Consider the following 25,511-nt stretch of genomic DNA (forward strand, 5'->3'; position numbering starts at 1 on the left):
ACCAGGAGACATGTGTGGAAATATTGTTTGAAGTATTGTTTATAATTCCCAGAAACAGGAACAAACATAAATGTCCATGATCTCTAGAATGTATAAGTCCTGGTAATATTTTCACACACTAAAATATTATGGAGCAATAAAAAGGAACTGCAATTACAAATAAGACATAAACAAATCTTAAAATCATGTCGAGTGAAAGAATCAGGACCCTAAGGAGAGACACCTGGAGGCTTTCTGGTGTCCCAGCCAACATCTGTTTTTTGACCTGGTAACTATTCTGACCTAATTTTATGGTAATTCTAAACCATATATTTGCCTTCTGTACTTTCCAATATGGGTGCTTATAGTTCTCAGTTTTTAAAGTAAAATAAAAATGTAAGTAAAAGCTTGAATTTATCTTTGTAGACACATTATTCTAAAATATGTGGGGATCAGTGATGGCAAATGTATCATTATGCAGAAGATACCCAATAGGCCAGAGGGCTCACTCCCTGTGGAACCACTTCCTAGAATTTCCACATACATGAAAGGATGAAGGGGGTGAACAGATCTAAATGGCAAGTAATTAAAGTACACATGATTCAGCTTACTTGTGTACGATCGTCATGTGTCAATTTAAAAATAAGTAAATTTTTAAAACAGTACACATGATTCTATCATAAAGAGATATCTTAAGTCACATGATTTTTTAAAAAAGAGAATCTTCTGTGCATGTATCTCTTTAGTAAACATAAATTTATTCTCCTTTTATGAAGAATTAAAAAGTTTGACAAGAACTGCTATACATAATGGTGTACCACTAACATGTGATCAAGGGTGGGTGACATGCTTAAGTTTGCATTTCAATCAATTACTCTGGCAGTAGAGAAATGTAATTATACAGAGGCAAAACTGGAGGCAGGGTTAACAGGTGGAAGGATTTTGCAGTGTTTTCTTTTAAAAATGATCAGGACATTGGTAATTGTGAAAGAAATGAGAAGATAGCTCAAGAAATTACCAGGAGTCAGGGTCAGATACGGGAGAAAAGACTCTTGGATGGCTGGGTGAAATTAATAAAGAAATGTAGGAGTAAGAACATTTTGGGGGGGAAGATGAATCATGCACAGATATGGGGGGTGGGGATTGAAATGGTATTCCTACCAGCGGCTACATGTCAGTTTAAAGAGAAGGCCATATACGTCATTAGCATTAGGTAAAATTTGAAGTCTTGGTAACATGCAAGTATATAGAGTAAGTCCAAAAATCATGACAATGCCTTTGTTTTATAAATCATACTGTTCCTTCTATTATATCATTCTTATCTTCAAAATGAGAAATGACTATTCTGTTGGGCACATTAAAACTTTTTTATTTCACAAACAGTTTTAAAGAAATCATCTTCCAAACCTACCCCTCCATACATCCTCTTTCCTAAAATTGGGCTACGTAAGAAAATACCTTTATTAGAGACACACGCTGTTCTTCCTCACTTACTCAACTAACAATCAACTTTCTCTTACTTTACAAAAGACAGATAAAATTTTCATCCACCTTGACTTTTACTGTGGTATATCAGATCCCAAAATATAGTCCAAGATTTAATGCGTTGAATTTTGAGCAGCTGTTTTCACTTCATTAGAATGTACTTACTGTGCTCAGGTAGTTGGTGAGTTTGTTGGTCAAATTCATAATGGTGAAAGTAGTCATTTTTAATTATAAAAAGATATTAATTTCTGTTTAATAATTCTCAAGCATCCATTTATCTGTTCATTTGTCACATATTTTAAAGTACCTGCCTGGCATTTGAAACACATTCAGCATAAACATACAAGTTTTTGCTTGTAATTAATGGACAAACTAAATATAAATAATTTCAAATTTTGTAAGGTGATTTGTACTCTTCCATAATATAAATTTTACTTGATAAACTAAGTGTTTCTAAGTGAATGAATAAGGTAGTTTACAGTCATTTGCTATGTCTTAGTAACAATTTTTTGTATACTTCTAAGAAAGGACATAAGTGACTATAAATTCTAATAAATAATTTTGAATATAAGCAAAATCCTTAGCCTTTTTATTTCCATATAAACTTTAGAAATAGATTGTCAAATTGCTCATAAAAACATTTGAGGATTTTTATTGACACATCCTTAAATTTATAGAAGAATTCAGAAGAATTGACGGGTTTTGTATTGTAGAGTGTTCTACTCCAAAAACATGGTATTACTCGCCTGTTATTACACTGTTTATTTTATCTCATTAAAATGTTTTAATTTTGACTGTAGAGGTTTTGTAAAACTTAGGTTAATTACTAGCAACTGTATAATTGTAAATTAATATAGCGACGTCAGTTTCTTCTGGCTAGTTTTTGTATGATTTATTATTCATTTTTCTTTATACCTTCAAATTTTCAAAATCTTCTGTAAATAGGATATAATTAATTTTTAAATATCATGTTAATCCTTGCCTTTTAACTAAATAACTTTGTCTCCTTGAAGTCATGTAATTGTATGTATAGTCATTAGGTATTATATATGTATAGTATGCATATTATATTTTATATGTTTGTATCTCCCATTTCCTTGTATGTTTTTATTTGTTCTACATGTTATATTTTCTTTTCCTCTTTTTTCCTCCCACAAAGTCTTTAGAATACTCTAGATCTGTTTGACATTTTCTTTACTTGAAACGCTATTTTTATCATGCTCTTTTTCCATCTTTATACCTTCATCAATGTCTTAGTCCGCTATTAAACCTACCAATATAATTTTTTAATTATATAATGTTTAGATCGTCCCTCTTCAAGTTTACAAACCTAAACCCCTCAAAAAAATTGAAGTTCGACTTTTATGTCTATCTCCAGGAACAGAACAAGTGCTTGTTTGATCCTAGTATCCAATATCTGGAATTGTTTTGCATCCATTTCTTCTGCTGATTCTAACTCATGTGAGCTTGACTCATATATTTTGTCATCTTAAATTATTTGCTGGCCATTTTTATTTCAAAAATTATCTTTAGATAAAGTTTGGGATTTAGTGTGCTATTATCTTCTCTAGAGAGGATTTTGCTTCCTGCTTCTAGTTACCTGTAGGCACTTGTACTATAGGACCGAGGTTGTAGGGGTCCCTGAGCTGTCTAGGTGATCCCCATAGTATTTAAAACCTCCTTCTAGAATTTAGCCTCTGAGGTGTTTGCCAAAACAAGGGTGTGTTATATGGTACCAGGTTTCTGCCTTTGTTAGTTTCTGAGCTCAGGTTCAGCAATCCCCATCAGGGGAGCAGACACCCAGCTACCCCAGCCAGTCCCAGGAGCCACCTGCTCTCCGTGAACAAATGGCTCTGCATCAACAACTCCGTGCCCCGCTTCACAGTGTTACACTGGTCTAAGATTGACTACCTCTCACTAACTTGTTGGGTGTTCCACACGGTTAAGGGACTCTTTTCTGTGCTGTGTGCATCATTTGACTTGTTCTTATCAAGAGTGTTCATCTGAACAACCTAAATCAAGATTATTGAAAGCACTTCTTTTTTATTTATATTATTAATGGATAAAAGTATGTATCAAATAATAATGATATCTTGATTCTATTGGGTACAACTTTAAAAGTGATCTAACACAAACATTAATCTATGTAATATCAATGTTTGCAATATTGTCAAAATTATATCACTTGGAATAGTTTAAACATATGTTAAAATTTAAGATACCGACATAAAATTGTCAAGGAAACCCATTGTAAAATATTATTTTAAGGAGTATATGAGAAACATTTTTGAAGCCTGAATGTCTGTCTTCTATGTATTCGATTTTAGGTAACTTCCATTGGCAGAATGGGAACTTGGAAGCAGGAGCCGTGTTCATTTACCTGGGTAACTCCAGTGCCTGCTGCAGCACCTTGTACAGAGTAGGTTTCTCAATAAATATTTGTTGAATTATCAAATATTTTTAGCTTAAATTTGATTGAAAGATATACATAATAATATACCTACCTCTCTCTTACATATGCATGTGTGTTTTGTATGTGTTTGTGTGTGTGTATATATCCATATCTATATATATATACACACACAGCCTGTATATAGTTTATTTATATACATAAAAGTTTAAAGTTTACATAAATAAACTATATATAGGGTGGCCATAAAATGTGTGAGTTAACTATTTAAAATATACCTACCTCTCTCTTACATATGCATGTGTGTTTTGTGTGTGTGTGTATATATCTATATATAGATACACCCTGTATATAGTTTATAAACTATATCTATATATATACATACACCCTGTAATAGTATATAAACTATATATATATATACACCCTGTAATAGTATATAAACTATATATATATATATACACCCTGTAATAGTATATAAACTATATATATATATACACCCTGTAATAGTATATAAACTATATATATATACACCCTGTAATAGTATATAAACTATATATATATATATATACACCCTGTAATAGTATATAAACTATATATATATATATATATACACCCTGTAATAGTATATAAACTATATATATATATACCCTGTAATAGTATATAAAGTATATATATATATATACACCCTGTAATAGTATATAAACTATATACAGGGTGGCCATAAAGTTTGGTTATAAACTATATACAGGGTGGCCATAAAGTTTGGTTATAAACTATATACAGGGTGGCCATAAAGTTTGAGTTAACTCTTTAAAATCACACACAGACCTTATGGCCACCCCCTGTACCTATAAACTGTGCATGCTTTTTGAAACGATGTGGTACTATGATGGCAATGAGTAACTAATCAGCAATAGAAAACAAAATTATTTCTATTAAATCTAGTCATATTTCTTTTTAATCAGTGTAACATTTGGTTTTTAGTGTTCAAATGACATTTTGATCATATCTAAAATGTTGCCTTTCCTGAAATAATGTTTAATTTACTCTGATTTGCATGCCATTTTAAATAACTTTCAAAGAACGCAGTGCAGATTGAACAAATTAAAGATATTTTCATAATGTGGCTTTTGCCATTTTATGACATTTTAAGGTTTAAATTTTCTCTGAACAATATTTGCAAAGGCAAATGAATGTCTAAAATTTAAATATATTTAAACTATTACTCTGGTGTACTTTATGGCATATTAGGGATAATTTCTAATTTCTACCTACTCATTCATAAGGACAAACTTTAGACTCTATTTTGTGGTTATGTTACCCTTGTGTGTCTGAGGTCATGTCAAAAATTCTCTCACTTTAGTGAATTCATCTCCACTGTGATATTAAAGAGTCAAGCACTAATATTGTCTCAAGGTAGAATGTTCAGAACTCAGCCATGAGGGAAATTGATGAGAAATGGCATATTCTCATCAATGTCCATAACATGGTCCATTCCAGGGACAGTAAGATTAAGCACATGGGTTTTTCCAGTCACTTAATCTCCATCACAGCTACTCAGTTCTGCCACAGACAATGCAAAAATAAATGCATGTGTTTGAGTTCCAGTAAGGCTATTTATAAAAGCAAGCTGAATACAGCCTGGGGGCTGGTCATTCCCCAGCCCCTGCTTCGGAAGGTCCAACATCCCCAAGAGCTAACTTGTTTGTCAAAGGATTTAGTCCCCTTCCAACACCAGAAGAGATAGCTTTATTTTTCCTATGGCATTTTTGTTTCATTTTTGCCACACCTGGTCTTCCACTGCCCAGTGCAATTTAGACCAGGATGCTGAGATTCTTGCCCTGACTTGGATCCCTGCACAGGCTACAGCAGCACCACACTTTGGGATTACCAGGTTAGAACACTTTCATTTCACAATCTCATGCTCATTTATTATTCTTTACAGCACCACGTTGGGGGACTGGAGTCATCAACCAGAAACCTTTATACTTCTGGTGAGTTCCTCTTGTAAGTCTTTTGTCTCTTCCTGCCAAAAAGCTAACGTGTCACCATAAGATTTTTAATTTTTATCCAGTAAATTAGGAATCAGAATCTAGGTTTCTTTCATCCGTAAAGATCTTATCTTTTTATAAGACTGACTCAACTTTCAACCTACCAGGGAAAATAACTTTTGTGGTTTCCTTCCCCATAAAAGTTGTGTGACACCGGTCCCTAAGGGTGATGTGTCCTATTCAATTTTCATTTGCCTGTGTCAACTCTTATCCAAGACCTGCTCTAAGATAACTTTCTCTTTACCTGTAGAATGACCTTGAAGTTTATTTTTATAAAAATGAAATTTAGCCTTCTTTAAAAGAAGCTCTTACCTAGGTGTGAGGTTATTTTCTTGGGATGCAAGCATCCCTTTCTGGAAAGGCTAGACCTTCTAAATGGAATAGGATCTCAATTTTTCAAAATGCAAATTAAATCAATATTTAGTATCTTGATTCTTTTAAATTGCCAATGCTTTATTTATCTTTATTCTGGCATCACTTCACAAGTGACTTGCACATTTTAATAAATGCCAATGAGTTGAGCACATGAGTGGTAAAGTTCTTCTAGTGAAGCCCAAGAATGCCTCGCCATAGGAGAGACATCTTCATTGTCACCTCTGCCTGTAAGTTGTGGGTGGCACCAAATTATGCCGTGGTGAATAGCCAGTGTTAAGAGTTGATTTGTAGTCTATTGTGATAAATTTCAGGGTGATGGCATGACAGAATTGACTGTAGCCTGAAATTAGTTAGACACTGCCTGTTAGCAGCTCATACTTTACTCCTAGAGAAAAACTCTTACAACACCATTAGCATCATTCCCTATTTTCTATACATTATAAAGTGCGTATTACACAGATATTTTTAGACATAAGTGACAGGAACTGAAGAAAGTAACTTAGGCAACATGGTTGGGGGAGGAGATGATTACTGACTCATGCAGCTGACCCCAGAGGAGGTCGCCCTAGAGCTCTTCTTGTGAGTAATGGAAATAAGGGAATCTCTGTATCTCTTATCTCCCCTCTCTACTAATGCCAGCTTTCCCCCCTCTTTTATTACTATAAGACTTTCTTCATTTGGCAGAGGAAATATGATCAAAACTGGGAGGACACTCTTCCATCCTGAGATGAGTTAGAAAATTCCTATGAGCACACTCTGAACACTCCTGTTGGTTTTATGACCACATGTGGACAAGTCTTCTTGGCCAGACAGCGTAGGGTAGCATATAGCACAGGCCTCACTTCAGTTGTGCACTCAGTCCATGATTAGCATGGTAAAGGCTAGCATAAAATGCCTACATGTGCCAGGACCACAGCTTATGTTTGGAAGGGAGGTCCTTTCTCAAATGAAAAGGCAAATGAAAACCAAAGAAACACATTTTTTTCTAGACCTATAATCAGTGAAAAATTTTATGAAATAAAATGTCATTGGATTAAAAATGAATGACATACAATTCCATGTGAAGGGTGAATCAATGAAACAGAATTCTAGAGTTTAAATGAGCACCATCTCCACATTTGCACAGACAGAATGAGAAATCTTCTGCCATTTATAACTGTACACCTACATGGAATCAACAGGTCTAGATCAAAGGACTAGCTAAAGGAATAAAAAGTTTTTAGAGTATATCATTTTATGTATTTTGTATTTAGTGTATTTGAAATTCAAATAAACTATACTTCTGTATTATCTTAAAGTTATGGTATACTTTGATTTTAGGAATGATCTTTCTTCCATTCTTCTGATAAAGACTTCTACAACATAGACATAAACAAAATTGGTGTGAGGATCAGCCAAGGTTAAGAACCACTGCTTTACATCATCTTATGTTGTTTTTTCATGTCCAGGAAAATATTGCCTTTTCTTAATTTCTTCTAAATTCATTTAAACAACTGCCATGATTATTCTTCGAATTTGTTCTGAAACACAATGGTTATATTATGGCAGTCAAATTCAGAGAACAGATAAAGAAATTATAATTTAATGTAAAACATAAAAAAGAAGACAGACCCCAGAGGAATTCAGTAGGTAAGGAGAAGCGCATAGGTGGGAATACATATACAAAAGCCAGGTAGGTGCACAGGGACACAGAGAAAAAGGAGAAACACATGAAACCAGTTGGAGTCTTTAGAGTATGCTCTTAGGATTCTTCTAACTCAACTAGATGGAAAAGCGTCCTCCCACTTTTGGTGACAAGGCTTGATACAGAAAATATATGTAGCTGCCACAGGCTGGGAACAAGCTTGGGTAGCTTCAGAGGGGAAGTCAGTCTTCCGTAGAATATGGGAGAATGAGTGATGCAATATTTAAGAGAGGGTATAGGTCACTAGACACTTGGAAGAGAAAAGGGGATGATGAAGATTGGAGCACATTTCTCAGCAAGCTCCAGTGAGATGCTCAAAATTCCCAAGTACCCTGTTTCCCCAAAAATAAGACAATGTCTTATTTTAAGGTGTGCTCCCAAAGATGCTCAGGTCTTATTTTCAGGGGACGTCTTATCTTTCCTGTAAGTAGGTCTTATTTTTGGAGGATGCCTTATTTTTGGGGAAACAGGGTAGTACTAATTAGAACACAAACTCTTTAACTATGCAACCTGTGGGTAATTACTGAAGGACTGAGGGGACAGGAATCACTCTGGGCTAACTAAAATAACTTCTCATCTGTGTGCGCCATGCTCTTTTCACACTTTTGTGACCATTGACAGAGTACTTACCCCGATGCTCATATGTTACAAAACCCTTAATCAACCATTGCTTCTTCGGAACCATCATGTTGTTCTAGAGTTATACTGACCACTATATAAGAAAGAGTGAAACCTATGAAATTTATTTATTTAACAGAGATTCACTGAATTTTGATATATATAAAATACTATGTTAAGGGTTCAAAAAAAGAAAAGATATATTAGACAAGGCTTTTTTGTCCAAGAAGGAAAATATCCTTGGGGGAAAACAAGATAACCAAGGCAGACTGGAACATGATCTATAAAAGATGTCCAAAGAGGTGGGGGGAATGAGGGAACTCTATTTATTTGGAAAAATATGAGGCTGTACAAAGGAGAAAAAGCAAACTTCTGGAAGGAAAGGTAAAAAGGGCAGTGCTGAAAACCAGCAAGCCAGCATCAAATCACCATCCTCTTCACTTCTGCCATAAATCAGCACCAAGAATCCTCTATCTCTGTATCACTCTCCTCCTGATCTGAATTCCTGGGGAGTAGGGTCCAGTATTTGCCTTTGGTCCTTCCATTGGTCAAGGGGGAGCTGAGCACCCTCATTTGCTGTCCCAGATTTGACTCAGAGTGGAGCGGTTCATCATGAAAATTCACAAAGCCCTCATAAGACGAAGGATAAACATGAACTACAGGTGTCCATTTAGCCCATCTGGCCCTCTCACTTCTAGGTGTGGAAACTGAATCCCAGAGTTAAAAATGTTCACTTCGGCAGCCACATGATTAGTCAGGTAATAAAGGCTGGGGCTAGAACATCACTTTTGCATTGTTCAGTATTTTTCCTGCTTCACACATCTGCACATTCCATTCTTTTAACTCTCTTCTTTTTAGAAAGATGTCCTAAAATCTGACATTGACTCCTCAAAATGCTGGGGAGTGGGCTGATAGCTGGGAAACACATAGCTAATTTACATAAACATTTTTGTGACCTTAAAGGTAAGGGTCGTGAAGAAGTGTTTGGCTGTGGGCACACAAAATCAGAGCATGGGAAACCGCATCCTTCTCATCTGAGAGGTCTGACAGTTTCAATAATGATGTCAAACGCATTTTCAGGCATCTTCTTTTCCAGGTTATTTGTGCTGTGAAGTGCTCTGTGTTGTGAAATATCAGACTGCTGCTTTTTTGGAGTGCCATTTTTCATTTGAATGCACTGGAACAGGATTTCTACTGAAAATGCTCAAGTTCTGTGAGGCCCATTAAATGGTATTTAATGCCACTATTGTTATGCAGAGATGCCACTGCCCTGCCTGAAGCAACATTCAACATAAATCCACCCCAATGTGAATTTACATGTGAAGGTGGGATGGAAGGAAATTTTTAGTTCTGGAATGTTCTCTAGTAGACTCAATGCTCTAAGTGGCTCGAATGTCAACTCCTCTCCAGGTCTTTCTTGGTCATCACACTTAAGAAGTTTCTTGTCATAATTGTAACTGCATCCTAATTCTTTCTTTTGTAGCAGAAGGTCTGACAAGTTCATCCTAGCAAAAGTGCTACATCCCTCATTTTGAATATCACTACAATCACCTTCAAAGTACTCCCCTTGGGAAACTATGCACCAATGCCCATGCTGAGTCTACCCTTCAAAGTAGTCATGGAACTCTTTTTCAGCTCTGAATGACCATCAGAGCTGTTGTGCGAAGGTCTGACAATTACATTTGCTAACTTTCCACCTTGCACTTACATTGGCCACACTGTACAAACAACCTGTAAGATTTTATAACCTCGGTATAATCAGAGTGTCACAGCTGTGATCATATGTGTCAGTGTCTTGCTGAATGGTATTCATTATTGTTGTTGTATGTTTTTGTGTGCTGTGAAACAACTCTGACAGTTGTCCCAGAAAAAGAGTTTCAAAATTGCTTTGAGGGTGAACTAGGCTCTGGGGTTGGTGCATAGCTTCCCCAGGGGAGTACTTCAAAGGTGACCATAGTGATATCAAGTAATGAGGTATGTAACACTTTTCCTAGGATGAACTTGCAAACTTAACTGTCAGATCTTGCATACATTACAAGATATAATTATATGTTTGTTAAGAGAGGCCATATGTGTAACCTTTAACATCAAAAAGCTTAGAGAAAACTACTGGGTTCAAAACTCTCAGCCTTACTAATTATATTTATTGTCCTTTCACACAAGAACAGCTTCTCTAAGTCTCAGTTTATTTAACTATAGAAGGTCCTAAAAGTGGTATTTATTTCATAGGGATCTTGTGAGAAGTAAATGAGGTAGGTGTACAAAGCTCTGCTATCAGTGCCTAGAACACAGTCAGCATCACACAAGTGTTTTCTATTATTACAACTGATTTGTTGTCTGTCGTTTCCCCTCTCTGCCTGCAGTAGCCTGTGAATTCTATGCGGGGAGCAGCCATAAATATTCTTTTCTCCAGTGAGTGTCTAGTGAGAAATGTGCCTCTCACGTAGCACGGGATCAATAAATATTTGTCGGTGGAGTAGATGGACAGACAAATGGGTGGACCAGTTTTATAATTCACCACGTTCTTTCACATATGTTGTCGCAATGTAGCTACAGAGCATTGTTGTCAGACAGTACCGACACTTTTCTCATTTTTCACTTTAGGAAACTGAAGTGTGGAATTATTAAGTGACTTGCTGAAGAACAGACTTCGAGCATGGAGAATCCTGAGCTTGGGGCAGCGCCTGTGGCTCAAAGGGTTGGGCACTGACCCCATATGCCGGAGGTAGTGGGTTCAAGCCCGGCCCCGGCCAAAAACTGAAAAAAAAAAAAAAGAATCCTGAGCTTGAACTCAGATCTTCTGACTGTAAATCTCATCTTTTGGTCCAAACTTTTCTTAATGTATTTATTCTATCTCTGAGACCTCTCTATTTTTATTTATTTATTTTTGAGATAGAGTCTTTCTCTGTCACCCAGGTTAGAGTGCCAGGGCATCAGCCTAGCTCACAACAATCTCAAACCCCTGAGGTCAAGTCATCCTCCTGCCTCAGCCTTCCGAGTAGCAGAGACTGCAGGCACCTGCCACAATGTCAGGCTAATTTTTTTTATTTTTTTTACTTTTAGAGACAAGGTCTTGCTGTTGCTCAGGCTGGTCTCAAACTCCTGAGCTCATGTGATCCTCCAGCTTTGGCCTCCCAGAGTGCTAGGATTACAGGAGTGAGCCAACACACCTGGCCTTTATTTGATTTTTTTAATAAAATAGGGAAATCATTTGCCCTGTTCACTTCATTGTGTTTTTGAGTATCTACAGTTAAAGTGGGTAATGTATATTAAACTGTTGCCTCAATGCAAGGCAATATTTACTGTGCTTAGTTTAGTATTTATGGGCTTCTATAAGGTAGCTTACTTATTTTGTGAAATTATACAAATTGGAAAAATAGTATCTTAAAAGAAAGGTAAGAGAAGGAAGGAGAACCTGGACTAAGAAGAGATAAAGGAACTCCAATAGGAATTGGCTTTGAATTCTGAAGCATTTCCTGGTCCCTGACAATATGGGTAGGTCAGCCTGGGCAGACCCACTGGGGAGAGAAGGAGAGTGTCTTTCTGATATTTCAACCATTTCCTAGATTGTTAAAGTATAATTAGCCCACATCACTGATATTCTATAGCATACTTACAGTTTTTTGCTATTGAAATTAGGGAGTATAATTTTAGTTTTATATTTCACATCTTCTTATGTAGAAACTCTGAGCTTCCAGGATGAGAAATTCTAACGTGTTTCAAATGTTCTTACTTATTTTTTACTTCTACCAAAAATTATTCCATTGAGGTACCAAGAAGGTTGAAGAAAGAAGACCATTCTGCTAAAAACCACACACACAAAGTAACTTTGGTGGTGATGAGAAGTATAGTTACTGATTAGTAGTGAATAGTCAACCAATATTTATTGAACATATACTATGTGGAAGTAACTATGCTATAATGTTATATATGCATTATTTAATTTAATGGATCCATTTACTTCTTCAATATTTACTAACTACCTACCCTTTGTCAGGCACACTTTCAGTTATATGAATAATGAAAAGGTGTTTGATCTTATGGGTTTATGTTATAGGGGGTAAGGAAAGCAATGAAAAAAGTCACAAATTAATACTTAATAAACTATCAAATAGTGATGTTTTCTATGAGAAAAAATAAAATAGAAGAACAAAGGGTAATGGAGGCCTGAGATTATAATGCTACTTGGTATGTCAAAGACAGTTTTCTTGGGGATTAAAATTTCAGCAGAGAAGTGAATTAAGTCAGGTAAGCCATGCAATGTTGGCAGAACAGAATTCTTAGACAAAGGAACAGCTTGGGTCAAGTTCTTGACACAGTGAAAAGTGACATTGAAGTGTCAGACCATTGAAGCCCAAAGTGATAGGAATTAGGCCCAAGAACCTGCAGAGCCATAAAGTAGGATTTCAAGGAAGAGATGGGAAGTTTGGATTTTCTGCTGAATATAGAGGAAAGCTCTTGGCAGGCTTGGGCAGGGGAATGACATAACTGGATTTACTTTTCAAAAGGTCATTCCAGCTGCTGTGTGGGGAATGGTTTGGCAAGGGCAAAAGCTGGTAGAAGTGTAGGAGGCTATAATGCCGGTTCAGGCAAGAGACGGAGGTGGTCTTGGAGGTAGGGCAAGTAGTCAGCTTTGGAAGATGACACAGTTCTCTTTGGATTATTTCTATTCTGGGTGAAATAACAGTTGAAATCATTATCTGAGAATAAGGACATTTGAGAAGTGGGTAAGCAGGAATGGAAAAGTGGCCAGACTATGAGAAAATACTGGGATTACGGAACATACTGTAATTTGTGGGCAGGAGTCTACCGTGAGGCCAGTTCATCTGGCTGTGTGATTTTTCACCAGCCACTTTCAATTGTTCTGCTAAGGGCAAAGAATTTGTTTTAAATGGGACTGGGGTTTCACCCTGTGAGTGAATTGGTAGGGGGAGAGAAGTGATTAGACTGCTGGCCTCTGGAACCCAAGCCTAGCAGAGGACAGTGAGGGCAGGAGCGGCAGAGGCAGGGACAGGTGTGAGATAGTGGACTGGACGTCCCCTCGCTGCCAATGTCCTACTGGAGTGGCAGGTGTGGAACCCAGCGGGGAAGTGAGTTGGGGAACTGCGACCACATGCTTGGATTGGAGACTTCAGAGCTTTTGGAAATGGCGTGGGACGTGTGATCTTGTTAGGGGGTCATCTTTATTAATATAGTACAGTGTTTCTTGCTTGCTCGGCGTTTCCCTCCTCTGTTATCACTTAATAACGCCTGGTTGCCGGAGCAATTACAGAGTTGAGACCAGCCAGGTCCAGTGCCAACAGGTGAAGGACTTTTAGACGTTGAATGGCTGAAGACATACTTCCTTGGAGTTATGACTGTCATGCCGACGTGTGGCGGTGTGAGGGTGAGATTAGAACACGCCCCAACCTTGGGGTTCAGGGCAGATGCCCACTACCTGCGCGTGCACTGTCTGCCTGGATGCGGGGAACTCTCGCCATCCCCAGAGAGCCGACGGTCTTTACCGTGGGCGCTCCAGGGTCGCAGGACGCCAAGGGGTTAGAGCCCTAGGGAAGGGCTGTCGTGCCGGGGCGGCCACCGGCTCTCCCTGGGTTCCTACCATGGCCTTCTTTTTCAGATGGGATCCAAGTTTTCATGTCGCTGGAGGAGAGGTTAATTTCCTTGCTCTAGGTCAGCGCTGCAGCTCGGCTGCCGATCTCCAGCAGTCCGGAAGTTAGTGTTCCTGGAGTGACTCGGGAGCGTTCTCGGGAGGAGTAGTTGCCTTAGCCGCTCAGCTTCGGTACTGCAAAAACCAGGGGTGCGTCCCTCTTTTGCGATTCTTGACGTCAAGCTCCTCCGACAGCCCCGAAGCTTCGCATGGGCGGTAGAGGGCTGGGGGAGGGTGGCAACCAGGGGAAGCCATTGCAGCAACAGCTTGGAGGAGGGAGCTGGACCTCTTCTCCAGCAGAACAGGCAGCGGGAGCCAGAGCAGGGGAGGAAGGGGACCTGCGGGCGGTGGGAGTCGCTGGGTTGCAGCATAGAGGAGCGGGGAGGAGGCGGGGGCGCTGCATGCAGCGCGCTGGCTCCAGCGGTGCCCGCGGGGAATGTGACATCAGCGGCGCCCGGCGCTTGCGGCTGAAGGAGGCAGCTCGGCTGGGCTGCGCTGTGGACACCTCGCCCGGGGGAGCGCGCAGACCCGGGCAGACGGCAGGGATGTCGGCGAAGGAGAGGCCAAAGGGCAAAGTGATCAAGGACAGCGTCACCCTCCTGCCCTGCTTTTATTTCGTCGAGGTGAGTTGGCCCAGCGCCTTGGCGTAATGCAGATCCTCCGGGCAGCTCCGGGAGGATTCGGGAGCAAATCGGTCCTGGGCAGTGTTGGAAGCGTGGAGACCGAGACCGTGCCAGGGTGGCTTCTGTCCCCAAATGCCCGACCGTCCTTCTCCCCCAAGATTTCACAGGGGGTCCCCCCAGAGTGCCTGTTAAGACCTGTCAGCCCGGGGTGACTCCACCTGAGGCGCCACTGTGCTGGGGGCTTGCGGGGAAGGGATACCTGTGTGAGTGAGTGCGGGTCTAGTTCCTCGGCCCTCCTGTTGTGCCTGGGTGCACAACATCCCCCAGTGCCTCAGAGGGGCCATGATGCTCCTATTTTCGGATCTGTGTGTTCAATCTGCCAAGTATTTATCTGAAACTCTGTGAGCTTTGGGTGATAATTCAGGTACACACTGCTGTGCCCGGGGAATATAAGGGCTGGAGGTGTTTACATAGTGTAAGGATTATTGATTGCTTTTATTACCCTTGTCAAAAAAAATTCTTCTATTATATTTACTATGGTGCTTACATCAAATTGAGTCTGCATCCCTAGGCATCAATCATCAATCTCCTGGCCCTTTTCCATGGTGAATATTATAGCTGGATACAGCTATGTGCACATACATATCTATATATAATATTGTTAAATACATGACATCATCTGATGTTACAGGGTATCTGGGCATGTACTCTGTGCTGAACAGCATCACAGATAAGCAATTAACATGCAGATGTAGTCGTAATAAGCCTCTAACTTACCAAAATGCAGTATTGGAGGGGGGAACAATTCATGGGAGAGTTATCAAGATTGACAGACACGGTGATTCCATGCACAGTGATCCAATGCATGAGGAAGACATTTGTAAGCAGGAGGGTTATTAAATCATAGGTAGAAAAAGCATGAATTGTAGAGGTTTAGAGACATTGAATGGTTTTGGGCATAAAACTCTGTTCTGTGGAATTAGAGACTGTATTGCATAGAGAATTATAAGACTGTTGCTGAATTATAAATATCCTTCCTTGGCTGTCTTTTCAGACAAATATGGAGGTTTAGCACTTCCAAGTACAGAGAGTAGATTCTGTATTTGAAGATTGTGAGGCTTATCTGTGTTGAGGAATAGTCACTGCCTGCACCTTGAGGGAGGGGATATTGTCAGACTGTTTTTATAGGTAACAGTATAGTTGGAAGTTTCTTATAGGCGTTGTAAATTGTTTAAATGATTTAATTTTTAAGAAAGATGTATGTGAGTTGAATAATTCTCAGAGAAATGGTGGGTGACCCCTTCAACCATGACCCATAAAAAAGGAGAGGAAAATGATTTTACTTCTATAAAAATAATTAATTGATTCGTTTATTGTCCTTTCTCTTTTCATAAGGTAATTTTAGACCATGGTTCAGGTAGTTTTTGTTGAAAGATAAAATAGAGATTTCTGAAGAAAAAATGTGGGCAACAGAAGATTTAATGATGAAAAAAGTGAAGGAATAGAGAGATAAGATACCTGCCTTTCAGTTCAATCCATCAAGCCACTTGTCAAATTGCTAATCCATGCGATTTTGTACTAAAGCCCTTTTATTTGTGTGTGGATCCAGTGCATCTGTCTGCTGGGTTCTGTCTCTAGGAAGGAACATACCTGAGGTCAGCTAGAAGCTGACTCCATGTCCAATGCAAATGTATGGCTTCAAGGAAAATACTTCCATGGAAGAGGATGCAAACCAGAGAATTAAGGGTGTAGTATTTACAGAATGTATGTGAGCAGTTTTGAGATACTTTTAACAGGAGTGCATATCCCTTAACCTAGAATTTTTAAAGTGTAAGTGGCTCATCCTTCATTTGAATTGTGTCTTTAGGAACAGACATCTCACAATTATTATTACTTTCCATGAGTGGAAATATCCACATTTATTACTTTCATTTTGAGCCATTAAGATACTCTCTATGAATTACTTAGCAGGGCAAGCTATAGAACTTGAAGACAATTCATGGAGGTTGATGAACATTGATGACACTGTATCTTGAAGGAACAGACTTCAAAGACAGAGCTACAAAATTGAATTCCAAAAATCTCTCTGACAGTTAAATGCCTAATGGACAACCAAAGATCTTTCAGAAAATGGGATAAGGCCATTTTCACCACATATTTGAGAGTTTGACCATAAGCACTACCTAGCACCTATGCAATGACTCATTTTGAAGCCTACAACAATGAGCTCTACATCTCCTTTGGAGGATGAGTAAGCATAGCTGAATTAACACGTTAGTAAAACGCTATAGGGGAATGACCCTTCACTTCACAGCATAGTTTCCCAAGACTGTAGAAATTAAGATGGAAAAGCAGAGCCTGAGTGAATCTCCTTCCATCACATATCAATTCAAAGCACATCTTTTAAGCCTTCTCTTTTACTTAGGACCATAATTAAGTTAACAAAAAAATGGCTAAAATATCAGATCTTAGGAGAAAACTAAGTCTCCAGGTCTCAAGTCAGTGATACTATGGCAAATTTAGACCTTGTCTTTCTTCAAGGAGTTCAGTTTTAAATTGCTATTCATGACACATATGAAATATGGAAAAACTTTAACTGGGAAAAATGAGGGTGAAGATACTTTCACTTGAACCAGAGGGGGCTGAAATCAAGTCAGGCTGACTTATAGCAGAAAAGGCATCATGGCTTAGGCAAAACCTGGGCCTTGGAGACAGATTAACTTGGTTCACACACCAACTTTGCCGCATACTACATGAATAATTCTGGCAAAGCTATTTCTCTTGTTCTTAGTTTCTTCATATATAATAGAAATTATCATATCTATCTCTTAGAATATATACACATATTATAAGGTTAAACCATCATGCCTGAGATATGGCCAGCACTCATGATGTTTTTTCCTTCTTCGCTTATAATTGCCTTTGACCTGAAATGGATTATTTTATATCTAGTCTGGACTTTAGGGATCAAGTCCAGACAACATGTAGGTTAGGAATTCCCATCTCCTCCCCAGTTTGTAGGAGTGATTCAGGTTCCAGAGCGTTCCTGAAATTGACCCGTATTAACAGATGTAAAAGGTGGGAATGTGATGCTATATGCTGTTTACGTAATAATAATGTCAATCATTACTAAAGCACTTACAATATACTAGGAATAAGGCTAAATGCTTTATGTGACTATCTTGTTCAATCTTCAAAGTTTCTCTTTACAAAAGAGGCCATTATTATCCACTTTTTGAAGAAGAGATTGAAACTCATCTAATTAAACAACTTGCCCAAGTTTACAAAGCAAAATCAGAGGAAGAGCTGGGCATTAACTCAGAGTTCATGTTCTTCACAACTGCAATAACTGTCTCTTTCAACTTGGTGAAAGAATGCTTATATGGACAAAGTTATGTCCTGTGTTTTCTCACTGGTAAAAAATGGAAAATGTAATAAGACCAAATATGTAAAAGCACATTGACAAAAGTGATAGTTTTATCTGGCAGCAGACCACCTCAGTTCCTCCTTACAGGGAGCATCTAAGCATAGAGGGTTGGTGGACAGTGTATCTGCCCTCCACTGGCTCACTAGGTCTTTGGTCACTCGGGCATCTTCAACAGGTGCCCATGGCAAGGCCCAAGGAGATAGTGAAGACATTGGCAACCCATTTGCAGTGGGTCAGGGTAGCTCTAATTATATCCCTAAAGACAGTGGGCTGAGGTGTTCACCCACTAAAATCAAGTAATCTTGTCGTATTTCACCACCAAACTTAATGTAAGCACACATTAAGTTAATGAATGTAATTATTTTTTCTTGTTCTCTATGCTACTGTTTGCTGATAAAGGAGTTTATGGCTGATAGTAACATTAGAAGGTGATTTGAAAAACACACAATGATTTCCAGCACAGCACATCACTTTATAAACAAGTCTGAGAATTGACTTTTGCATTGTTCAACATGGGAAGACAAAGGTTAAGTTATGAAAGGAACTCTCAGACAAGGATATGTAGGTCTTATTAGATTGGACAGAAAAACAGGCAGAAAAGAATGTTCCACCGAAGAAAAAGTTTCTTTAAAGTTCCAAAGCATTCTCCAAGTGGTAGCTATGTCCCTTACAGTGGTAATTACAGCCAGAAGCACACCTAGAATTAGTAGAAGGTCTTTCAAGATTAATAGCTCAATACTACACATGACAAAGCTGTTCGTCTGGGTGCCAAGTGCATTTCCCTCATGCAAAGGATTACAAGGTCCCTCCTGTGTTCAGACTCCAATTTTGTCGTCATTAGTCAACCTATTCAAGGATCAATTCAGTATGTAATGTAAACAAATCATAAATTACTTTTTATGCCAAAAGGATATAAATTTTTAACATAAAGTAAATGAGAAAAAGATTCTTTTCGTTTAAACATTCTAGTTTATGACATAACATTTTTATTACATTCCTTACATTAACTTTATGAAGGGAGGGAGTTATGTTTGACTATATGCCAAGATATTTTCACAGGGCTATAGATACAGATAGGAGTTTAAAATATCTTGTTTTACATATAATAGAACACACCAATACTTATGTAGACATGCATACCCCTCTGCATATAAGCAAGTACAAATACAGATAGACTGAGATTACCTCTCTCCACTCTGCACAAAATTACACTATCAGAAGCATTAAAGATTCAGAATATTATAAACTCAAAAGAATTAAAATTACATGGAAAGCTTTCCTTCCTTTGAGCTATACTTAATAGTAGGTATGTTGCAGGACTTAAATACAGTTTAATTGCTACACGAGAGGTAACTTGATGGTGTGCTCAGGAGTAGAAGCCATTGCATGTTTTCATCCTACTGGATAAGTTCCCAACACCTTTGAATAAAGTCACCTGGTTCATTCAGTCTGAATGCATGTCTTGACATTGTGTTGCCTTAGCCAAACTTTAATGCAATTTTTGTTTTCTTCCCATTGGTGAGCGTTCACAGATTCTTAGTTGTAGTAAACATTAATTCACAAGATTTGTGTTCTATCTCATGTTCCGTGTGAAAATTATATAACTCATTTGATCTTTCCGCCGGGAAATATAGCTGGCTTATTTTCTCTTACCTAAACCTTAGCATACGTAGGAAATGCAAAATCACAACATTTATACATTGCATATATCAAAATAGTAGCTGTAATTTTTTTTTCCTTTTCTAGATGATTTGGAAGAATAGTGTGCTCAAAGAAGCACTCCAAACCCTGCCAAATGAGATGAGTTGGCAACTCTTTCCTCCTCTTTTAGAGTCACAAAGTCTGATGCAAAAGCAAAAGTAAATAGAGAAAATAACAGATTCCCAAGTTTCGGAGATAGAGTTAAATAAGGACATTTCTACAAATACAAAGTATTGAACATAGAACCTGCTATTAGGGAATCCTCTTTAATTCCTAGGCACGCATCCTCATGGTCTTACTTTGCCTCCATGGCCAAGTCACTAAGAATATTCTTTGTCCAATTTTTCCCTAACAGGAAAGAAAACAGTTAGCTTCTGCCAGCTTCAAAGGGCTTTTAATTAGTAAGAAGATAAAGTAATAATAATAATAATAAAACCAATTCCAAGTCTCCTCTATATGATAGATCTTGTGGATGCATTAACTTTAGCCCTGAAAACTACCCTCGAGAAGATAGTATTATCCTTAATTTTTAAACCAACAAATTGTAGCTCATAGAATGATCTTTGCCAGGGACACACAGCAACGAAGTGAGGAGCCAGGATCTGAGTGCCTGTCCATCCCTTGCATTATGATTATCTGATGCTGTTTCACACACGCTTCCAATGACAGTGCTAAGCCTAGTGAGGAAGGACAGTGGAGTGAATTACCTCTGCCGTGACGGGGCTGGAGTCCAGGTGTCTGGGTGCCTGTAGCTCTGTTGAAGGTGTAGAATAGAGTTTTTCCCCACATTCAGCTACATTCCCTAATAATCTTGGCTTGGATAGTGCTATTTCCTACTCAAAGGTAACTGATTTAATTTTTGACATGGACATTTTGAAGGCATAAGGACTTTCCAACTAAAAAGAAGCTTCCTTTGGACAAGCATAAATGGTCCCTGAGCCTCCCAGGGAGATTAATGAAGAACTGTGAGGGGGGTCAGAGCAAAGACATAACAACAAATGAAGTTAGAGAAGTGGGATCTACAGGTCTATGGGAGGGTAAAACATGGCATAGAGAATCACAACACGCTCACAGAAAGAGAGAGAGGCCAGGCCAAGCAGATTAGGAGAAAAACCATGAGAAAACTGAAGGCTGGGGTGAAGTGCATGTGAGGGTAACAGAGCTCTAACCTGTAAGCCAACCAGGGAAACCCCTTTAGACGTTTGGTTGTTTAAGCTGACTTATTAAATAGAAAGCATTTAAGACGTGATTATTGCTGTTTATGTTGGAAATGTATTAACAGTATTACTCTTGGCAAGCAGACACCCTCTCAACACATGTAATGTAGGATGGGCTATTTCTCAAGCAACCTCTCTTTTTAAAAACGTGAGGACATGTCTTGTTACAGAATTTAAAAGTTTTGTTACAGGAAATTAAGTCCGATAAAATTATGTAATCCAAGAGCATCCGGTCTGTTTCTTCCATCACGTGTAAGAAACTTGTGGCTTGAAAAGGTCAAAGCACGTAAAGACACACTATGGCTGTTACAGGCCCGGGAACAGACATTAGGTCTCCTGATTCCTGTTCCAGTGTTCTATCCTAATTACTGCTATTTCTAGACCTCCTTATATTAGAAAGCTTCCCTCTGGATTGAAACATTTAAAATACAGGTCACTCTAATTCTGTATGTGAACAAATCGTGCTAGCTGTTTGTCATGGCACCACATGGTATTAGACATATTAGAGCAATTACAGACGACTCTTCTACTTTTTCAAATTTTTAGATCCTTTGAAAAGGATGGTTACAGCTAAAAGTCAGAATATTGAAAATTACATCTATTTTTCTTCATTACCTAATTGCTCACCTATAATTTCACGATAATTCCCTTGACATCAGATCTTTAATGGTAAAGAAACAGGAAACATTAGAAGAAGTAAGAACGTAATTTACATCATCAGATACCAGAAAAACAACTTTGAATTTTTGTTATAGTTTAGTGTAAAATTTGCACATACATTATCTCATCTGATCCTTTAAATGCAATCACCAGCAAGTAGATATTAACTCTGTTTTACAAACTGAGCAACTGAGACTTGGAACTCTAAGTCCAAGAACTTGCCTAAAACCCAAGTAATACTCTTCTCCCATCTTGGTGATAAGAAAAAAAACAAACAAACAAACAGATTTTGTACTTCAACTGTGAAATGTCTAATTAGGAGCATTATGAATATTCATCATTTTATGATTTCTTCTAGAATGAATTATCTGTGAAATGTACTTCTAGATAAATACTGAATGGAGTAATTTCCTCATGGTCAATGAAATGTGAATGCCAAGGATAGAAATAATAATTTTGACATAATTAATGTTGAGGTGTTTTTCCTGTCAAAGTAATTAGACTCTGAACCAGTTGCCACTTAGGTCCATTACTATTGGCTTGGTTTTTAATCACAAAACAAAATCAGTCAACATGGTAATTACTGATAATTGCTTTTTATTCACTGCAACAAGATGGTTTCTGTCTGTTTTTTCTAAAACTGACATTAGACCACTTACATTTAAAGAGAAGGAGAAAAGTTGGAGGTTGCTGTGAGCTGTGTGAGGCCACGGCACTTTACCGAGGGCCATAAAGTGAGACTCTGTCTCTACAAAAAAAAAAAAAAGAGAGAAGGAGAAATATGGGTAAAGTCCACATATTTTGTGGAAAAGGTAATCAAGGAATAAATACATTTAATGGAAGAGCGATGTTTGGAAGTTGGAGCAATAGAAATAGATGTGACTATATTGTCTACAATCTAATACTCTCATCAAAAGCCTGAGTGCTATGGGATTTCTTGGGATTGCTTAGAGGTAAATTGCCATTTTATAAGGTTCTAGGTGCTTCAGAAACTGAGTGCTCATGGACAGAGTCCAAAAGAGACCACTCTTATATTAAGTGTTCTCCAATAAAGGACACTAAAATGGAATTCCAGGATATAATCTGTTTTATGTTTTCATAATTATTTATTTATTCATTCAATATATATGTATTATTGCATGTAATGCGTGTTTTGGTTAAATTGCTAGAAACAATATGGAACCATTGCTGGCATACTTTCTAGTTTATATTTGAATTTCAACAAATTTTACTGCATGAATAGAATAAAACTGAACTATTCTCATCAAACTGTTCAACGTAGCCTTTATGGAGAATATTTCAGATTGTATATGAAACCAGCATACTGTACCCCTTGATTGCACTAATGTACACAGCTATGATTTAACAATAAATAAATAAATAAAAGAATAAAACTGAACTAACAGTATACATAAATTTTTCTTTAACTGTCTTTTTTATCAACTGGTAGAGGCATTTTTTATCTGTAAAGTAAATGATGATGAATGCTCATCACATTGCTCTTTTTCAGGGATTATTAAACAATTGAAAAGTAAATCAATCTCCAAATTGTGTGTGGGCCCTAATCTCTTAATTATAGTTATGCTTAATTTCTGATCTGGAGCATAGGTATGGATTGTTTGGGATTTGAGACATCAAAGAATGGCACAATTGAAGCAAAAATCTTATAGTTTTCATTTTCATAGAAAGCTGTTTTAATTACATAAAGCACAAATGTCAGTAGACAATTTTTTGTACCTGTGCTAGAACAAGCTATTAGATACATATTTTTTACTTTTACAAAGGAATAGGTTTTTTTGCTGTTTATTTAGTTTACTTATTAGCTTTGTAATCTTAAACAAGTGACTTACTTCCTCCAAGCCTCATTTTCTTATTTTAAAATATTATGGTCAGATTAGAGTTTTTAATGACTTTTTAACTATTTAAAGATTATATAATATGGCCAAGAATTTCCAAAGCAAAGTCAGTGCCTAGAAAATGAGTTTTCTCTTTCCCATTTACTGACACTCCATCCCTTCATCTTGTCTAAAGTAAACTTTTTCTGTGGCTTCCAATATTAACAGATTTCACTGAAACGGATTTGTTGTTTGATTTTCTTTTGTCAGTATCACACATTTGTATATGTTTTATATAATGAGAATACAGTTACAGAGTGATGTGTTATAATGTAAAATACATTAACAACAAATCCATATTGAAATTCCTGCTCATATTTATTTCTTTTTTTAATTTTTTTATTGTTGGGGATTCATTGAGGGTACAAGAAACCAGGTTACACTGATTGCATTTTTTTGTTTTGTTTCTTATTGTTGGGGATTCATTGAGGGTACAATAAGCCAGGTTACACTGATTGCATTTGTTAGGTAAAATTCCTCTTGCAATCATGTCTTGCCCCCAGAAGGTGTGGCGCACACCAAGGCCCCACCCCTCTCCCTCCTTCCCTCTCTCTGTAAGTAAAGATCCTCTCACAATCATGTCTTGCCCTCAAAAGGTGTGGCACACACCTAGAGACCCACACACACAGAGTTGGAAAATGGAGACCCCCTGCCTTAAGTACTCTTATCTTCACCTGGTTAGTGGGCAATAATTTTAATTGGCTGAGCACCTTCCCTATTCAGTACTTGTTGGATACTCTACTGAAAGTAATCCCTCCGGGGTTATTGGTAGGGCCATACTCTGTGAGATATTTCTATTCCCATCTTTCTAGAGTTCTATGGCACCATCTACAAATTGATCAGCATCAGGGTCTGTGTAGCACAAATTAAATATCTTCCCATGCTTCAATTTAGCCATCTGTGATATAAATAATATTATCCTTTTCAAAAATTTATAGAATAATCAAATGATAATCCAATCTTTGGGAATACATGATATCATTTAAGATATTAGCTCAAGATTCATTGAACTGTTTTTTTCTAAGGCAATTGAATACACCCAAAGGGATCCATCGGTTTTTTACCACTTGGGTGGTAATCTGGAAATGTTTGTATTATAGCAACTGAGATTCCTGTCAGTAAAACGTGAATAACATTCAACTGTGAAGACTGGACATAAATAATAAGTCCTCTTCACAGGAAAACCTTATTAAAAAGATGATCGGCAATGTCTTGTCAACTATATATTACAGAGAGATGATCTTTTGAAAACTCTTTTGCTGTAAGACTTCATTTGGTTTCTAGTGCCTAATTGAATTTGATGTGTAAGAAGAAAAGTTATTCGATGACAGTGTATTTTTTTATATTTAAGTATCAGACTATAAGGTTGTTTCGCAGACAATATTGGTTCTTGTGAGATTTTAGATGGCTGGACCAAGAGATAATAAAGGAAGAATTCTTCTTAGTATTTATTTGTTAACTCCATCCTCTAGAGCAGTATGCATAACAGAGAGCAGATCCATAATATCTCAATAAATTTGTCATGCATTGATTGTGTTTGAGAAGAAAGTTAACAACTTAATGAAAACAGGGATGTGGCACTTGTACTGAACCTCAGCTTTATAATTGACCTTGTCCTCCTTGTCCTCTGGCTGACCCTGAAGCCTAGTGTTCCTTTCAGGTTTGTTTAGAAACTGGTAAGATTTCAATGCCCAAAAGTATGTTCCAACATGATTAGGACAGCACCCCTGAGAAGATGC

At 37.7% G+C, this 25,511-nt stretch overlaps 1 protein-coding gene across 1 annotated transcript in view; it reads left to right on the plus strand.

The window, feature by feature from the left end:
* The first annotated feature begins 14,411 nt into the window (after positions 1–14,411).
* PLPPR4 (phospholipid phosphatase related 4) overlaps positions 14,412–25,511 on the plus strand; it is a 42,143-nt gene continuing 31,043 nt past the window's right edge. Inside the window, exon 1 of the mRNA XM_053592332.1 lies at positions 14,412–14,872. Within this exon, the coding sequence (XP_053448307.1) occupies positions 14,459–14,872 (414 nt within the window). The 5' untranslated portion in view covers positions 14,412–14,458. The remainder of the gene's footprint in view (positions 14,873–25,511) is intronic.

This window comes from Nycticebus coucang, chromosome 5, assembly GCF_027406575.1.
Source record: "Nycticebus coucang isolate mNycCou1 chromosome 5, mNycCou1.pri, whole genome shotgun sequence".
Classification (NCBI taxonomy): Eukaryota; Metazoa; Chordata; class Mammalia; order Primates; family Lorisidae; genus Nycticebus; species Nycticebus coucang.